General features: G+C 43.4%; 1 protein-coding gene across 2 annotated transcripts in view; it reads right to left on the minus strand.

Moving 5' to 3' along the window:
- ARID3B (AT rich interactive domain 3B (BRIGHT-like)) overlaps window positions 1-19,559 on the minus strand; it is a 56,612-nt gene that overhangs the window by 20,281 nt on the left and 16,772 nt on the right. For both annotated transcript variants that reach the window (XM_011968532.1, XM_011968531.1), the window contains exons 2-3: window positions 4,522-4,593; window positions 4,251-4,323 (exon numbers count right to left, since the gene is read on the minus strand). In XM_011968532.1, coding sequence (XP_011823922.1) covers window positions 4,251-4,323; window positions 4,522-4,593 — 145 coding nt within the window. The remainder of the gene's footprint in view (window positions 1-4,250; window positions 4,324-4,521; window positions 4,594-19,559) is intronic.

Here is a 19,559-nt window from a genome sequence, read left to right on the forward strand (position 1 = left end):
GCCGAGATTGTGCCATTGCACTCCAGCCTGGGCAACAGAGCAAGACTCCATCTCAAAAAAAAAAAAAAAAAAAATTATAGGAATGGGGTCTTGCTATGTTGCCCAGGCTGATCTCAAACTCCTGGTCTCAAGTGATCCTCCCACCTAGGCCTCCCCAAGTACTGGAATTATAGGTGTGAGCCCCCATGCCCCACTCCCAATCCTCTTGAATCACTCACTCTAGTTCAGACTACCAGATAAGAGTTTTCTAGGAAGGAGATCGCTGGGAAAACCTCTACACTATCTTCCTGCCTCAGTCTCTCCTTTCTAGCCCAACTACACACTGCCACAACAAGTTTCCTGAAAGCCTACGTTTTGCCTTCAATAACTTAGCTGTATCTATAGACTGAAGTACTAACTTTTTGGGCAAACATAGCCCTTCAGAGTCTGGTGCCAGCTGACCCAGCCAGGATGGCCCCTGGCTGTGGGCCACCAACAAGGGTTCTTCCAGCTACACCAGGACCACATGTGTCACAGCATTTTTTCCTCCACCTACATGGTTGGGTCTGATACACTAGAGCCACAGCTCGTCTCAGAGGCTTTCTGTGTACTCCAGCCCAGGGTGAGGTCCCAGCATTCACTCCTGTAGCACTCAGTCACAGGAAACAGCACTACCTGATATGGCTTGCTCTCATGTACCTGACTGAAGGTAAGATGATTTTCACAAAAAGATTTTTTTTCCTTTTTTGATTTTTTTTTTGAGACAAGGTCTCACTTTGTTGTCCAGGCTGGAGGGCAGTGGTGTAATGTTGGCTCATGGTGGCCTCCAACTCCCCGGCTTGAGCAATTCGCCCACCTCAGCCTCCCAAGTAGCTTGGGACTACAGGCATGTATCACTTCGCCTGGCTAATTTTGTTTTATTTTTTGTAGGGACAAGGTTTCACTATGTTGCCCAGGCTGGTCTTGAACTCCTGGACTCACCTGATCCTCCCGCCTCAGCCTCCCACAGTGGTGGGATTACAGACGTGAGCCACCACACTCAGCTAAGAGTTTTTCTTGCAGAGAAAATTTTACATCTTTATTCTCTTTCCCATCTTTCCATGCCAGAGGGTCTCAACAGGGGACAATTTTGCCCTCCAGGAGACATTTATGACATCTAGAGACATTTTTGGTTGTTGTGACTGAGGGACTGCTATTGGTATCTAGTGGATAGAGACCATGGATACTGCTAAACATCCTGTAGTAACCAGGTGCGGTGGCTCACACCTGTAATCCCAGCACTCTGAAAAGCCAAGGTGGGAGGATCACTTGAGGTCAGGAGTTCAATACCAGCCTGGGCAACATAGTGAGACCCCATTTCTACAAAACAAAGAAGTTAGCCAGGCATGATGGTGCCTACCTATAGTCCCAGCTACTCAGAAGGCTGAAGCAGGAGAAAGGCTTCAGCTCAGCACTTTGAGGCTGCAGTGAGCTATGATCGCACCACTGCATGCCAGCTGAGGCAACAGAGTGAGACTCTGTCTCAAAACTAAAAACAAAATCCTACAGTGCACAGGACAGTCTCCACAACAAAGGACTATCCATCCCAAAGTCAACAGTGCTGAGGCTGAGAAACCTTTTATTAAAGTAACAAGTAGCAGACAGAACCGTTTCCCTTCTGTTGGTAATGCCAGCAAATAGTGAAATACCTGACATAAGTGCTGAAGACAGGACAAAGATTTACTCAGGACCTGAAGAACCATAAACTGACATTATCAAAGGAAGTCACTCGCTCCTGCTTTGGGTTCACTCAGAAATATACTAGATGGCAATCTGGCAGTCCCAGTTGCCGCAGAACAGCAGGATATGCAGCAAAGACTGCTCTCTACTGCTGACTCTCAATTATGGGGCAGCTGGCTGAAGGACACAGATGCACCCAAACCTCAAGCAGCTTGAATACCCTGCATGTGGCAAGCTGAGCCGGGAAAACCAACGAGACTGCTCGCACAGCAAACATGTCCTGAGCACCTTCCTGCCTGGCCCTGTGCTAGCACTGGGGACATGAAAGAATGACAAAGTGGTCCTCCTTGAGGAGCTCCTAGTCTAGTGGGGACATATAGTAGTAAACAGTTACTGATCTGCACAATTGGCTTGGCTGATCTCACTTCCATTTTCCTTTAAAAATCCTTCAGGGAAGGGAGAAAAACAATGAAGTGGAAAATAAAGCAGTGGAGCTCCACTGCTGATTAAAATCTATATTGCTATGGCAGCCCCTTTGAGACAGGATCAGCTCCTGGGTTTGCACCAGCTGGGCTTGTGGAGCTTGTAAATAATTAAAAGGTAATTGGAAGGGGAGACCAAAGTATTAAGTGGATTTCTTTCTCTCAGGGCAAACGGGGAGGTTCACTGCTGCCAGTCACATTATCTTTCAGGATTTCATATATATATATATATATATTTTTTTTTTTTTTTTTCTTCTTTATTTTTGAATGGAGTCTCACTCTGTTGCCAGGATAGAGTGCAGTGGCAGAATCCTGGCTCACTGCAACCTCCGTCTCCCGAGTTCAAGCAATTCTTCTGCCTCAGCCTCCCAAGTAGCTGGAACTACAGGCAGGCGCCACCACACCCAGCTAATTTTTGTATTTTTAGTAGAGACGGAGTTTCACCATGTTGGCCACGATGGTCTTGATCTCTTGACCTCCTGATCCACCCACCTTGGCCTCCCAAAGTGTTGGGATTACAGGCAGGAGCCACTGCGCCCAGCCTCAGGATTATATTCTTGTTTTTTACTGACACATGTAGTTCCAGGTAACAGCTGGAGGAGCAAACTAATGAGGGCTGCTCAGATTGCTTTGATGGGCTTAGAGATTGGGGAACACCAAGATTCAAAACTTTCGATTGCCTTTTTAAGCAAACCAGCAGTAACAAACATGCTACCAAGAAGGCAATAAGGCTGCCAAAGGTAAAGGAGTGGGAGGAAGGAGGGAAAGAGACAGAAATGAGCTTAGAATATTTAGCTGCTGGGGGCTGCCATTACAGCTTGGCCCAGGATAAAGAGGAAGATTTCATTCTTAAGTCTCAATAAAGTTGTTGACACAGGCACCAAGGGATGCATGATCAGCTGTAACAGGATGCTGGGAACAGGCTACTGGGAGTAGTTCTCTCCTGTGGTTTTGTCCTGAGGGTGATTAAGGTGGAGCCACACAGGTTGCTGAAGGCCTTCTCCTAGAGAGGCTGGGGTGCTGGCCATGCATTCTGAGGGCTGACTTGGCTGGTGAACCCATTGCTATGACTGAATACAAAGCCAGGAAGTTGAGTCACTCAGCTCTAAACTCAGTCACACCATAGTCTATAGTGGAGATGGCTCTTGCGTATGTGCAGGGAGTGAGGAGAGAAGGAAAGAGAATTGGGAGGGTGCGTTATAAAGCAGATGGCGGCTGGGCGCAGTGGCTCATGCCTATAATCCCAGTACTTTGGGAGGCCAAGACAGGTGGATCACTTAAGGTCAGGATTTTGAGACCAGCCTGGCCAACATGGTGAAACCCCATCTCTAGTGAAAAAAAAAATACAAAAATTAACCAGGCATGGTGGTGGGCACCTGTAGTCCCAGCCACTTGTGAGGCTGAGGCACGAGAATTGCCTGAACACGGGAGGCAGAGGTTGTAGTGAGTTGAGATCATGCCACGGCACTCCAGCCTGGGCAACAGAGTGAGACTCTATCTCAAAAAAAAAAAAAAAAAAAAGCAGACGCCTATGTACCTGACCGTTAAACTGCAGGAATGTTCTAACCAAGCCAGCAAATACAAACATCAAAAGTCAATGGGTAAGAAGAAAGTGCTGGCCTTTCCTTTCCAAGGATCATTTCAGACCTTTCCAAAATATCCTGAGGGGCCTCTATTCTTTCACTTACCTTTCTCAGTCTCCATGAGACTAGATACGCCAACAAGAAGCCTTACATGCTAGATTAAGTGAAGTCCAGGGTAGCTTTAAGGCTTAAAAAAGGCATATTTGAATTTGAAGTGATTCCAGAGACCAGTTAATTGGAAGAAGAGACACAAAATCAGGCAGGGCCAAATGTGGACGATCATTCCATCTACTTTGCGCCAACGCCTTCTCTGTCCTCTTCAATCTGGCTATCAGTTATTTGGCTAAATCCACAACCAAATGGCAGTAAATGCCTCTTGTCCTCCTGGATGAGGATTAGTGGTCCAGGATGTTTAACAGTGATTAGCACACAGTAGGCACTCTATCAGTATTCCCTGAATTGGAACGATGAGTAGATGCACACTCACCCCTCTTCTGCATAAAGACGAAGAGGTCATCCAGGAACTCTTTCCTTTCAGGATCACCGTCCAGTTCATACAGCTGCAATCCCAATCCCCCAAGAAAAACACACAATGAAAAATTCCATCTTGCTGAAGTCTTATACCAGTTACACTATGGCCATCTGAATCACTACAAATGCAACTCACTGGCTACTTTGGTCCTTATTTCTCAGGAAGCAGCTATAACAAGCCACTGCAGAACTGCCCCTATCTATATCACAAAGGAAATATTACAGACCTTGGCAAAATCTCGAGAGATCTCTCTTCCCCGGCCTCCATCTGCATCATCACTCCAGGCCAAACCACCATTCTACAAGGGAACAAAACACAAAGTTGAGAGGGGCAAAGGAAGAGAAAGAGTTAGGACGGAGGGCAAGGCAGTCATTTAGGGCAAAGATGAAGACGCTTAGCAATTGTGCTATCCTCACTCATACTATAAAAGACACCTCAGAAGACTAAATCTGCCACCCTTACAGGGACATCTTTTTTTTTTTTTTTTGCTTTCGATTTGATTCCAAAATAAAGAGGGAATCGGGTGGAAGAATCTTCTTCATTTGTTGGAGAAGGGTGGGTGTCATTTATACTTGATAATCCTGGAAGAGGAAGACACAAAGGCCCACGTTGCTTAGAAGGGGCTCATTCCCAGCTGATCCTCAGAAGCCATCACTCTGAGATGCACCACTTTCCTGCAGACTGGGAAGATACCTCGCCTGGTTTCCTACACAACACTCTAAGTGATAAGGGTCAAAGCAAGCAGCACATACATCCTGAAGTTGGTCTCTTAGCCAAGCCTCACCATTCAAAACCCTAAGCCGCATGGCAAGAATTCATGGTGATACGAGGGCCACCATGGCCTGAGATTGTTCCCAAGGTACAGACTCTGTGCCACTAGGGCGAGAGTTCATTTTTATTAGAGAAACAATGAAAATCTAGGCCCATCTTGAGTGAATGGGTTGAAGCAACACCATTCAACTAAATAGGAAGGAATGGCAAATATTCTTTAAACTTGCTTCCCATCTTTATTCAGTCCAGTAACTCTTTTTTTTTTTTTTTTTCTGAGACGGAGTTTCGCTCTTGTTGCCCAAACTGGAATGCAATGGTGCGATCTCAGTTCACTGCAACCTCCACTTCGCGGGTTCAAGCGATTCTCCTGCCTCAACCTCCTGGGTAGCTGGGATTACAGGTGCATGCCACCACGCCCGGCTCACTTTTTTTTTTTTTTTTTTTTTGTATTTTTAGTAGAGATGGGGTTTCACCATGCTGGCCAGGCTGATCTCCAACTCCTGACCTCAGGTGATCTGCCCACCTCGGCCTCCCAAAGTGCTGGGAATACAGGCATGAGCTACTGTGCCCAGCCAAGTCCAGTAACTCTTATTCCTCCAATCAGGTATCTCTTCAGCGGAAAGCCTTTCCTTCGATCATGGCTATACTAAGTACTCTAGAAGCAATCTCTGTTCACTTCTAGCTTAGATTTTTAACATATTACTTGGAAAGTATCTGTCATCCCCACCATATAGTAATCTCCTTGAGAGCAAAGGTGTCTTATTTATCTTTGTCCTCAGGCACATGGCACATTGCCTGGTACACCAATTAAGCACCTCTTCAAAAAATATACAGATACCTTACAGGGGGTTCAAAAAGTCTTTGTGCTAGTGAGGGTATGAACTCTCACAGGAGAACTCTGTTGTTCACCCCGACCCACCGGTCAGTGGAGGTCCCACACCAAATCTGTCATACTCATTTCTCCCATAGGACCACAGGCGCATGCGCACCATGCCACCCAGCTGCCCGGGGTATGTATGTGGTGAGGAAAGGACATGTGGAGCTGGGGAGCAGTGGTTTCTTGGGAGAACATTCTTTGGACTACTCAGGAATCTTCTTCTAAAACCATGTCAATGAAATAAAAGCTTGGTTGAATTCCATTCTCTTCCACCTTCCCCTTTAATAAAGCTTGTCTGAAAGGAGAAGGCATTATACAGTTATATTTTGGGGCCATACTTTGCTTCACCTATTCAAAGTGGGCTCTGAGATGCAGACCCACTTTCTGATAGCAGCAGTCTGGCACACAATGATGTAAGTATAATCAAGAAGTGACACTCTGTCAGTTAAAACGAAACAGACTACACCAAACTGTTTCTCTGCTTATCTAGTAAAAGACGTGTGTACGGAACTGCTCGGTAAATGCTGTCTGACCGTGCACTCATCATCTCCCAAGGCAGACATTGTTGGATCCCTTCCTACAGTACCTTCAGCTGAGGGGAGCCAATAACCAAGTGGGAGGAACATTGTTTAGAAAGAAAAAAAAGCTAAAGCTCATCCCACATTGTAATTACAGTCACCCTAAATCTGGTGTCATCTGGTGGCAACTAGCACAATGAATAATCAAGATGAATTATGCCTGTCAGGTCAGCAAAACCAGAGAGAGTTACATTCCCCCTTTCAAAGGATGCAGTAGGTTGCCCTAATGCCCAGTGATTTTGTTTGAGCCAGTAATTCCTGCTGGAAAGTCAATTATCCCGGGAGCCCCTATCAGCTGAAAGACATTTAATGGGGGATCATTGCCGCTTCTGTTATGTCAGCTGTTTACTGCGGCAGCTCAATTCCCAACTCTCTGGCCAGAGCTCTGAAGCTGATCTCGTTCACAGAAGGATTCTTTCTCTATCAGTCATCAAGAGATGAAAGCACCATTTTTTTTTTTTTTTTTGCTAATTATAGTAACTTCCAAGCACTCTGAATGCTCACTCAAAAACTATTCAACACTCAGTTGGGTGGAAAGGGTGGAATCCACAACCTAAAAAGTCAGACAGGGCTTTCCACAGCAGGAGAGCAGTGTGAAAACAAGCACGCTGCTGTGACCACTATGTGACTATGTGTGAAAATAAACACCCAAGTGTGAGCGCTCGGCTCCAGGCACGGAGAATGCCTTGGTAGGATGGGGGCTGGGGCCGGTAGGGTCCTCTTGACTTCTCCAGCTTTGTCCAACCTGCAAGAGAATCCGAGCAGTAGGATGGTGAGGCCTTGCACAGAGCCCACTAAGTGTGACCCACTTAGCTTGAAATGCCTTCAGCTTGGTGACCACAGAGATCAGGAAGACTTGCCAGAGCAGGAAAGAAATGAGACACCGAACTCTGAGTAATCCCACTGTTGGACCCATTCCACAGATAGGAACTGTCAGTTACTCTATTTAAAGAAAATGTGGGGAAAATAGTTGCCCAGAGAGGAGGTATTTTCTTTTGTCCAGCTCCAAGGCAAGGATGCTCCATTCAGCTGGGGCTGATGCAAAAATGTCCAGCGTGCATTCATTCTTTGTCTTAAGGCAGTTAAACTTTGATCCTGCTTCACAGGATTTTCTGGTTGAGGTGAGAGTAATTCCTGAGCCTTGCCTGCCTTTCACAGTCTAGCAGAGCCTCCTGCCTCTGCCCAGCAGGCAGATTCAATGCCTTTCTCCTCTGGGCTCTATCACCTTTGTTCAGTTACTTGTCTGTCTCCAGCCCTGGGCGCATAGAAAGCACTGACCGGCTGGGCATGGTGGCTCTTGCCTATAATTCCAGCACTTTAAGACCAACCTGGGCAATATAGGAAGACTCTTTCTCTCTCTCTCTTTTTTTTTTTTTTTTTTTTTTTTGAGACAGTCTTTCTCTATTGCGTAGGCTGGAGTGTAGTGGCATGATCTTGGGTCACGGCGACCTCCACCTCCCAGGTTCAGGCAATTCTCCTGCATCATCCTCCTGAGTAGCTGGGACTACAGGTACATGCCAGTATGCCTGGCTAATTTTTGTATTTTTGGTAGAGGTGGGGTTTTGCCATGTTGGCCAGGCTGGTAAGGGAGACCCCATCTCTACCAAAATAATAATAATAATAATAATAATAATAAAAAAATAAAGAGGGAGCACTGACACCTCTGCTAAAAGACAGAGATGGGCTCCCCCGTGGGATCTCCAACCCCACAGCTCCTCTGTCTTCCCCTCCCCCTTTCACTGGGTGGGTTATAGGCTTAACCAGTTATTTTCTTGGTTCTTAACTCTGATCAACTGTTGTGAAACATGGTCACTTATGCAATTCAAGTTTGTGTGCAGTAGCTTTCTCGGCTTATCAATAGGGTATGGGTGTGACTACTAGAAAATTATCAGCCCAGAAATAATTTTTTCTCAGATGCTGACTGTGGCTGACTGAGACTGTAATGGTGGAAGAAAGCAGGGAACAGAGGCAGATGGAGTGTGGGGAAAACAAACCCAAAAAGAGACAGCTCAACATTTTAGGGATCAAAAGAGGTTGATGAGGAAAGCATTTCGGTTGAAGGCTTGCTGCACGCAAGTTTAACCTGCCCAGGGAACAGACTTTGTTACACCATCAGCAGCAGGCAGCAGTATTATATAGCCCAGAAATGTGTGTGGGAAGTCAACAGTAGCCAGAGTGGCCACTTATTGCCATTTACAGCCTTCTCAGCCTCTCCTACTTGAGAACTGTCTTTTAACATCTTTGATCTCTCCAGGAGCTCACAGGAAACTGATAGTTTGCTCCCAAATACACACCCAAGACTAGCTTTGGCTACTATACCTACATTCAGCTAATTTTCCCCAGGAAAAGAAGGTGGGGGGAAAGGGAAAAGGTAGCAGAAAGCTAGTGTTTGTGTGCCTTCTGCATACCAAGGATTGTACCAGGAGCCTTACAAGCATTTTCTCACTTAATTCTATAATGTAGAAGTGGTTATTTTAGAAATGGGAAAACAATGGCTCAAAGAGCTCAAATAACCCGCTCAGAGCTTCTTAGTGACAGTGCCAGGATGTAAACCTAGGTCTGTTTGGTTCTCTCTGTTACACCATGCTGACTTGTAGTTGGAAAGAATAACACTAAGTGTTCTGGGTAGGAAGATCAGGAAGGGAGAAAGGAAGAAAAAGAAGTGAGAATAAAATCCACTGTCCATAGATTCCTGAAATGCCCAGGTCACAGCACTGGGCGGCTCCTATCAATGGGAGATTCTTTTATTCCTTGCTTTATCTCATGGCTCCACCTGGGCACTTTAGCCAAATGAAAAACAGCCCTCACACAATGCTTGCCCAGGAGAGTTATCTGGCAGTTCTGAAATAAGAATTGCTAACTTTTTACCTCCCTCCAAAATAGACCATTCAAGTAGAATGAGCCCCATCTTCCCCCAGAAGACAGAGGATCAGGGGAGAGGGAGAGAGAAAGAGAGAAGAGGGCTACACCTCTGAATGGACCAGAGGAAGATGGCAGCTTACACCGTGACACGTACACACACGCCTTCAAAAATAATGAATCAAGGTCTAACCTGACTGCTACTCAAAATTAGAATAATGCTTCCCCAGCATCTCAACCCTGGAACCCATTTCAACAGCATACAGGGGAAATAAACAGACTCACTATCTTTGAAAATCTAAAGCTAGTGAGTGAAAAGAAACTAGGCTTTTTCCTCCTTTCTTTCTAAAGCCCCAGAGGGCACAACTAGGGTGATAGGCAGAAGTTACCTGGAGGAAGATTTCAGGTCTACAGAAGGACTTTTTTTTTAAAACAATTAGGACTGCCTGGTAATGGAGTGAGCTTCCCAAGAGGTGGGCAGTTTGCTGTCTCTGGACGACCATCTGTATGGCATGTCATGATGCAGAATCCAACATGAGACAGGGTTGGAGGAGATGGTCTCTAGGGTCCCTTTCTGTCCTGAGAAGCAAAGACCTGATGACAAGTTTATTCAACACAGATTTCCTGAGACCCTACCCCAGGTAGGGCATTGTACAAGGTGCTGAGAATACCACTTAAAAAAAAAGAGTTCCCACCACTGGGAGTCCACCATGAGGTTGGAAAAACAAACCGAACACATATAGCATATAATTGCAAGACAACAAATAGGAAAACCCAGGGTGCTCAGGAGGTAGAAGAAAAGGCTGGGTGGCTTAGAGGTGGAGGTTAAGCTGGTCTTGAAGAATGGGTTGAAGGGAGATTTACAGTTTAAATGAGCATGGAGTGGGGGATAAACAAGGCATGTTTTGACAGGGAGGATATAAGGACAGAAAGTCTGAATAGTTAAGGTTGAAAGGGGCTGTGAGATGCCTTGAATACCAGAAGGAAATTTAAACTCTGAACTGTGAACAGTGGGGAGGCAGTGGATGTTTTCTGGACAGAAAAGCACATGATTAAATCAATGTTTTAGACTGTTTAGTGGCACATTTTAGTTGAAAAAAAAAACAGAAACATACAAATGTATAAAGACACCTAATTGGATTGGAATCATGGGGGATTTTCACTTTTCCTTTTTTTTTTTTCATTACATTCATTCATGTACAAACATTTGATCACCTAGAATTTATCAGTTACGGTAAAAGGTTCTGAAGGAAAAACAAGAAGACAGATGATCACCTCATGGAGCTTACTGTCTAATGGAGAGACAGCGAGAGACAAACAATTACAAAACACAATTACGCTCATTTTGTTTTATTTTAAAAAACTATACTTTCTAGATTAATCTGAACCATTTGTCACAACTTATCATTTGCTTTCCATCCTACAATGATTTGGAACCAGGCTGCACTGAAATCAGAAAATTTCTCATAGAACTGATACCTTCACATTATTTATTTAGTCTTTCTTTTTTTCTCTTTTGAGACGGAGTCTCACTCGCTCATTCAGGCTGGAGTGCAGTGGTGCAATCTGGGCTCACTACAACCCCCGCCTCCCTGGTTCAAGTGATTCTGGTGCCTCAGCCTCCCGAGTAGCTGGGATTACAGGCACATGCCACCATGCCCAGCTAATTTTTGTATTTTTTTTTTTAGTAGAGTCAGGGTTTCACCATGTTGGCCAGGCTGGACTCAAACTCCTGACCTCAGGTGATTTGCCCATCTCAGCCTCCCCAAGTGCTGGGATTACAGGTGTGAGCCACTGCGCCCGGCCTATTTAGTCTTTGAATTACAAGTAAGAAAGTAGTATGATTTTTCATTTAATCAAAAACATGTTTAATGCCCCTCAGTAATGACTTGTAATGCTGACAGATTTTGTAAATGGTATTGAAAAATTTAGAGGGAAAGGCTGCACTGGGGGTAGGTGACTGTGCAGTAGCCCAAGTTGAGAATGTGGGACTGGGGGAGATGGAGAGTAGCAGAACCAGGGAGAAATAAGTGCCATAAATAGAGAATTAGCTGGATCTGGATTGAGGGGATGAAAGAGAAAGAGAAAGATTAATCTGAATTCTTATAGTGAGAAAGGTATGTTCTGATGCAAACAGAGGCTGGACAGGGGATCAAGCAGGAAGCCTTTAAATACTAATGAAAACAGACCACTGCCCAGGGAGGTGGGGTGACAAAACCAATCTCACAGCCCTGGAAGAAGCCAGGTTATGAAACTTGGCAGCAGGAGAAGCCAAAGGCTTACTGCCAATGAGAAGAAAGGGGTAGATTTAACGAAGGTCTCCTGATCCAAGAAGGCTACCTTGGATCTTTTCTTTTTACTGAGATTAAAAAAAAAAAAAAAAAAACCGACCATGCCTCTAAGATCTTAGGAGCCAGCCCTGCATTCCTTAGAGCTGTACCTCCCCAGAGACAGAAGCGCCTGACTTTAAAAGCAATTAAGTATCTAGGCTATTTTAGGATTACGCCTTGACCACCTGGAATATCTTATTAAAGCGCAGCTCAGATGTCCAAAGCAATTTTAGTTCCCATACCTCATTCCTCCCCAAGGCAAGGGTTAACCCTTCCTTAGAGTTTAAAGCCCAGGGGCTAAGCTAACAAGTCTTCACTTGGGTTCCTGATATTTTGGAACCTCTCAGAAACTGCCCTGTCCTTAAATCACCATTGCGCATACTGACAACTTTTATAGAGATTCTTGAGAGTTCTCTGAAGACACAGAACAGGGTGCGGTGGCTCACACCTGTAATCCCAGCACTTTAGGAGGCTGAGGCGGAAGGATTGCTTAAGCCCAGGAAACATATTGAGACTCCATCTCTACAAAATTTTAAAAAAATTAAAAATTAGCTGGGCATGGTGGTACATGCCTATAGTCCCAGCTACTTGGGAGGATGCAGTGGGAGGATCGCTTGAGCCTGGGAGGCTGAGGTTGCAGTGAGATACAATTGTACCACTACACTCCAGCCTGGGCAACAAGGCAAGACCCTATTTCAAAAAAATAAAAAATATTAATTAATTTTAAAAAAAGACACAGAACGATAATGTGTCTATTCTCTATAAATCAAATAGATTATGAATCCCAAGGTCAAGGATTTAAGCAAATTCCTAGGACCTGAACCTCAAAGTAATCATTAGAAAATCACTAGACTTCAGGCCAGGCATGGTGGCTCATGCCTGCAATCCCAGCACTTTGGGAGGCTGAGGCAGGCAGATCACTTGAGACCAGGAGTTTGAGACCAGCCTGGCAACATGGTGAAAACCCGTCTCTACAAAAAAATTCAAAAATTAGCTGGGCATGGTGGCGTGTGCCTGTAGTCCAAACTACTTGGGAGGCTGAGATAGGAGGACTGCTTGAGCCTGAAAGATGGAGGCTGCAATGAGCCATGATTGAACCACTGCACTCCAGCCCAGGTGACAGAGTGAGACTCTGTCTCAAAAAGAAAAAGAAAAAGAAAATCATTAGACTTCAAAGGGGCTGATCCCAAGCTCATGGATGCCAACTAACTGCTCCAAAATACAAAATGTAACTAAAGCATTTGGGCTGACTGTGGCTGTTGTTGTTTTCAATAAGCAACAAATAAACTAGCTTATCGCTGGCCAGATCCATGGCTCTGCAGGCATTACGTGTACCACATTTGTGACTGCTCTACTGCTGGCCTGATTAATGATGTAATGTTAAAAATCCAATTCTCAGATCTTGGTATGAAGAAAAGAAAAAACACTCTTTGCCCTCATATCAGTTTTAACTGATTTCAGGAGGTAATGAGACATGCACAAGGCATAATGGGCAGGATTACAGGAGAATCCTAAGAGGGGAGGGGAGCCCCAGGAAGTAAAACAGATACTGTTATAAGCAACACTGTTGGACTACAAAACCTCTTGATAAGATCAGGATTAGTGCTCTTAACTAAACCGCTCAGGCCTTAGAAGCACTAGAGTTATAATTATCAGATGCACACCTTCCGCTGTCAGGTAACTTTAGCAGGAACCAGAAAGAGCCTTCCCACCTCTTACTAGCAGTAGAGATCAATTCAAACTCAGTGGCTTGGAAAAGAGCTAAAGGACACTTCTTCGATTAAGCTGTAGAAAGGGGGCAGAGTAGGGGAGGAAGAGAGGGCAGCAGTCCCATCTTTCCACTAGGCACAGAATCACCCCATGCAATGATGAAGAAGATTTCCCAGAAACAGGTGTTCCTACAAAAGGAGGCACAAAAACTAAAATGCATTGTTGGTGATGAGGACACCCTGATGCCAAGGCATGAACTGGCCCAGCCAAGTCCAAGTCTGAGAGCCACAGAGGTAAGTCGCTCCTTTTCTCTGCAGAATCTGACTTGGCAGCACTATGGCTTACTCCAACCCTTGAGCTACCACCTGAACTTCCACAATGGTTGTTGACATCCATTCACACCACAGAGGCTCCACTCAGAGTTGCACAAAGTCAGAGCTGGAGAGCCCAGCACAAGAACACTTCATTGGACCCACAGGTGACAGAAAGGAAACAGACCTAAGAGGTTGGGAAACTTGCCCAAAAGTTTCATAAAACTTTTTTCCCCCCAAATAACACATTTTAAATGTATAGGAAGAACATTTTTAAAAATTGCTATCATAAGTTACTTTATAAAGTCAAAAAGTCCCTCTTTTATTTTCAAATTTGGGATTCCACAAGTTTGGGTGTCCTCAGGCAGAACACAGTCACAGTTTGTGTTTAAAAGGCAGCCCCATTCACAGATTTTTCAGAGCTTCTCCTAAGGCTTCCTCCAGGTCCACACCCCCATCCCAGGATGCTACTATGGTATATACATTCCTTCTCTGATGACAACTGTCTCTATGCCACCTGCCACCTCTACCAGGCTGAGGCTCTCTCACACGGGGATAGTGACTGACTCCTCTGTGAGGCTGGTGCATCAAGCACAGGGCCTGACAGATGGTCGAGGCTCAAATGAATGTCGGTACTGAAGAACAAGCCAACGGGAATAAACTTAGGAGACTCAGCACAAGCTAAGTGAGGAATCCGGGTGGGGGAAATCAGAACACACTTAAAAGAAGGTGGGCTGCTAGTTCTAAATGACAACCCTAGAAAGGGGTTCTAGAAGGCAATATAAATCATTTCCTAAAGATAGCAGGTAAATTTTAAGGCCCAAGAGATAAACATAAGAATTTGTGTTTTTAAAAAAGGGGCCCATGATTCATATGTAAAATTAGCAAAGTTTCAAAAAATGATAATTTTCAATGACAACAAGGGTTGGTACAATAGGATCTCCCATATTTCCATACTGGAAATATAAAATAGTATGACCTTTCTGGAAAGTCACTTGCCTTAAAATGCCTATCACAATAAAAACAGCAGCAGCAACAACTAATAATTGAGTACAGATGCTCCTCAACTTATGATGGGGACCAGGTGAGGTGGCTCGTGCCTGTAATCCCAGCACTCTGGGAAGCCATGGTGAGAGGACTGGTTGAGACTAGGAGTTCCAAGTTGCAGTGAGCAGCAATCACACCACTGCAGTCCCACCTGCGCGACAGTGAGATCCTGTCTCAAACAACAAAAAAACACTTATGATGACGTTAACAACCCAATATACTCACCAGAAGTTGAAAATATTGGGCCGGGCACGGTGGCTCATGCCTGTAATCCCAGCACTTTGGGAGGCCAAGGTGGGTGGACCACCTGAGGACAGGAGTTCGAGACTAGTCTGGCCAACACAGTAAAACCCCACCTCTACTAAAAATACAAAATTAGCTGGGTATGGTGGCAGATGCCTGTAATCTCAGCTACTCGGGAGGTGGAGGCAGGAGAATTGCTTGAACCTGGGAGGCAGAGGTTGCAGAAAGTCAAGATTGTGCTGTTGCACTCCAGCCTGGGCGACAGAGCGAGACTTCATCCCGGAAAAAAAAAAAAAAATACCGTTGTCGGAAAAGTATTTAATACACCTAGCCTACTGAACATCATAGCTTAACCTAGCCTGCCTTTTTTTTTTTTTTTTTTTTGAGACAGAGTCTTGCCCTGTCGCCAGGGCTGGAGTGCAACCTAGCCTACCTTAAACGTGCTCAGAACACATATATTAGCCTACAGTTAGGCAAAGTCATTTAATACAAAGCCTATTTTATAATAATGTGTTAAGTATCTTGTAATTTACTGAATACTACAATGAAAGAGGAAAAACAGAATAGTTGTATGGGTACTTGAAGTAGTTTCTACTGAGTGTGTACTGCTTTTGTACCACCATAAGGTTGAAAAATAGTAAGTTGAACCATCTTAAGTCAGGGACTCTGCGCCAACTACCTGCCAGGCACTATTCCAGCATTTTATGTGTATTGACATTCAATCCTCAACACAGTGCTCTGAAGTGGGTACTATTACTATCCCTACTCTTCAGTTCAGAAAACCAAGGCACAAGGAAGTGAGTGACTTGGTTATAAGGTGACCAAATGGTGGAGTTGAGAATCAATTGCAGGCAGGGCAGCTTTAAGTCCCTGCTTATAACTAGGTCACTTTCTTAAGTCTCCTCCTGATCTTGTAATTCTGGTCTATGACTCTATCCTAAGGAAATAACTAGAAATACAGTATAATTTTATTTATAAGAGTAAAAAATTAAAAGCAGTCTAAATGTCTGACATTAAGGGAATGGACAACACATGAAGGTGCTATCCATGTGATAAAACATTATGCAGCCATTAAAAATCATTAAAAATAGCAACACTCTTTGAACACACTTGATTCCTATTCATTCTATTCATCCTTCTCATTCATTCTAGATATAGTAAAGAGCTATTATTAAAAATACAACCATAAAGTATTAAGAATAGAGAAGAATATTTTTTGTAACCTTAGGGAAAGGCCTTCTCAAGTATGACAGAAACTATAAAGAGAAAAATCAATAAATTTAGCTACATCAAAATTTTAAACCCCTACTTGATTAAAGAACCACACATCAAGTTGAAAGGCAAACTATGGGCTGGGCACGGCAGGTCACACCTATAATCCCAACCTATAATCCCAGCACTTTGGGAGGCTGAAGCACAAGGACTGCTGGAGCCCAGGAGTTTCATAAGCATATGAAAAGACAGCAAAAATAAAAGGACTAATAATAACTAATGTTGACAAGGGTTTGGGAAAATATATTACTGGTAGCAAAGTGGAGTAATATCTTTGAGGGTGATTTAATAGTATATATTGAAAAGCTAATATATACATAGACACCTAATCAACATCTATAATAATCTATCCCACCACAGAAATATATACACCAGGGCATAGGGTTATACACACTACACATACATACACAAGTACATTCACACTCACATTCTGTGACTGCACACTTCAGTCAGTAAACACACAGAAACAGTCCTAGAAGCTGATTCACTCCTACTTGTGGGGTATAAGGACACAGGACAGGCAACAGGACACCATGGTATTTTTTTAACTACAAATTTTTACTCTGTATTTTTCCATATTGTTTTAATTTTCATGAACACCTCTTCATACCCTTTATGTGATTTTAAATAATTATAAAAACACGAAAAATAGATCTTCATGAACACTCATGGAGGACTGCCAGAACACTGAGTACAAAAGTAAGTGGTAGAACAGACAAAATATACTTGTGAAAAGAAAACACTCTAAAAAGGTGTAGACCAAACTGTTAACAATTACACCTGAAGAGTCGGACTTTTATTTCATACGTTTCCATATTTCTAAAGTTATCTGAGTTATGACTTCTGTAATATAATTTGAAAACTAAAATATTTTAAAATAATACTTTAAATTGCTCATGGCCTGTTAGGTGATAAAAGTTAAGCACGAAACTGTATATAAATTTTTTTTTTTTTTTTTTTTGTTTTGACATAGAGTTGCTCTATTGCCCAGGCTGGAGTGCGGTGGTGCAATCTTGGCTCACTGCAACCCCGATCTCCCAGATTCAAGCGATTCTCCTGCCTCAGCTTCCTGAGTAGCTGGGATTACAGGTGTGTGCCACCACTCCGGCTAATTTTTTTTTGTGGTTTTGTATGTGTGTCTGTGTGTGTGTGTGTTTGTGGTTTTTTTTTTTTTTCTTTTGTAGAGACAGGGTTTCGCCACATTGCCCAGGCTGGTTTTGAACTCCTGGGCTCAAGCCATCCACCTGCCTTGGCCTTCCAAAGTGCTGGGGTTACAGGTGTGAGCCACTGCACCCAGCCTGTATATAAAATTTAAAACTATATCCATAGTAGGCATTTTTCTCTAAAACACAAAGAAAATACAACAAATGTTTATAGTTATATTAAATCTAAGTTACGTGGCTGTAGTGATTATATTTTCTTCTTTACAAATTTTTATATTTTCCATATTTTCTAAAATGAGCCTGTATTACCTTGACAATCAGAAAAAATAAGTAAAAATCATTTGTAGAGTAATAAAACCACTGAGAAAAGATTATTTTTCTCCTGTTCCATCTGGAAGGGAGCAAGAGGGAGTATCACTAGCCAGTTTCCCAACTGTGAGACCACAAGCTTCCCACTTGACCTTTTTCCTCATTTGTAAATAAAACAAACACATAAAGGGGATAATATTAAGACCTGCCTCACACAATGAAATGAAATAAAGTACTTGGCACATAAGAGGTCAAAAAGTCTTAGCTATTAAAAAACAAAAACAAGAAAACAAGCAAACAAAACTGTGAGAGGATAGTCTGATGTGAAGGAACGCCACCATCTCCCTCCCTCCTTCCCCAAAGAAAACCTCACATAGAAAAGCTGGATAACATTTAACACTCTACCCCTTGCACACATAGCTGAGCTTGAAACCCAGAAAGAAAGCAGAGTCCAAAGCAGCAGAAACAAAATGGTAGCAATCAGTAAGCAAGTGGCAAAGCTTAAGGGCTCAAGGGAGAACGTGACCTGAATAGGGTTCTTAAGAGCTGAGTGCTGAACTGAGAGCTGGAGACTGAATCAACCCCAAGAGAGGGGAGTCCAGGCTGTAGGCCCCTGCATGCCAGGAACCAGAACTGAAATAACTGCATAAAGCCAGAGGCCATGAGAGACTACATTCACTACCCACCATAAACTGGGCCTAAAAACACTGCCCACGAGCCTGGCAAAGCTGCAAAGAACCTTGCCATCTGGCAGGAGACTCTTACTGAGGGGCTCTCACTAGGCACAGATGCAGGCTTCAAATTCACACTACCCAAACCAATGCAACTAGCTAAACTTGTGCAGCCCCAGCAGAGGGAAAAACAAAATTCCCCTTAGGAATGCTTCCACCATCCAAGGAACATGGGACTCCTACAGAAACAAATCCCCACTCAAAATGAATTTACACTGGAAAAAAAACAAAAACAAACCACTTCAAGAGGAAATAAATCATCATAAGGGAGACTACCATGACACAGGAAGAACCTGCACCCCAGGAATTAGAAATAATAATAGAATCCAAAAGCATCTTTAAAATAAGCATGTTTAAAATTAATGGCAGACTGTTGATACTTGTTGAAAGCTGATTAAAGAACACAGATGGTTCATTATCATTCTTTTTTTTTGTATGTATGAAATTTCCATAAATGAGTTTTAGTAATTCCAAAATATAAAGTTTTAAAAAGTCAAAGATGTTCAAAGAGCTGAAGGAATAGAAACCATAGAGTAAAAACAGGCAGATTTTTAAATGCCAAAAAATTTACAAACACACACAATAATTGAGACAAACCATTTTTTAAAGAGCTATAAAATAGAAGAGAGAGAGCTGAAGAGAAAATCAGAAATTAGAAAATTAAATGTGAAAATAATCCTGAATGCAAGAGAATGACATAAACAGATAAGATTTTAAAAGAAAAGATGCGCAGAAGATTGAATGAGAAGGTTCAAATACTTCTATTAGAATACTAGTTAAGAAAAAATAGTAACCAAGAAAAAAAAAAAAAAGACACAAACCAGATTGAAGGAGCGGACAGAGACCCAAGTGGAATAAAAGTAAGCTGAAAGGCCGGGCACGATGGCTCACACCTGTAATCCCAGTACTTTGGGATGCCAAGGTGGGCAGATCACCAGGTCAGGAGATCGAGACCATTCTGGCGAACATGGTGAAACCCTGTCTCTACTAAAAATACAAAAAATTAGCCAGGCATGGTGGCGGGCGCCTGTAGTCCCAGCTACTTGGGAGGCTGAGGCAGGAG

This window comes from Mandrillus leucophaeus, unplaced genomic scaffold, assembly GCF_000951045.1.
Source record: "Mandrillus leucophaeus isolate KB7577 unplaced genomic scaffold, Mleu.le_1.0 Scaffold848, whole genome shotgun sequence".
Classification (NCBI taxonomy): domain Eukaryota; kingdom Metazoa; phylum Chordata; class Mammalia; order Primates; family Cercopithecidae; genus Mandrillus; species Mandrillus leucophaeus.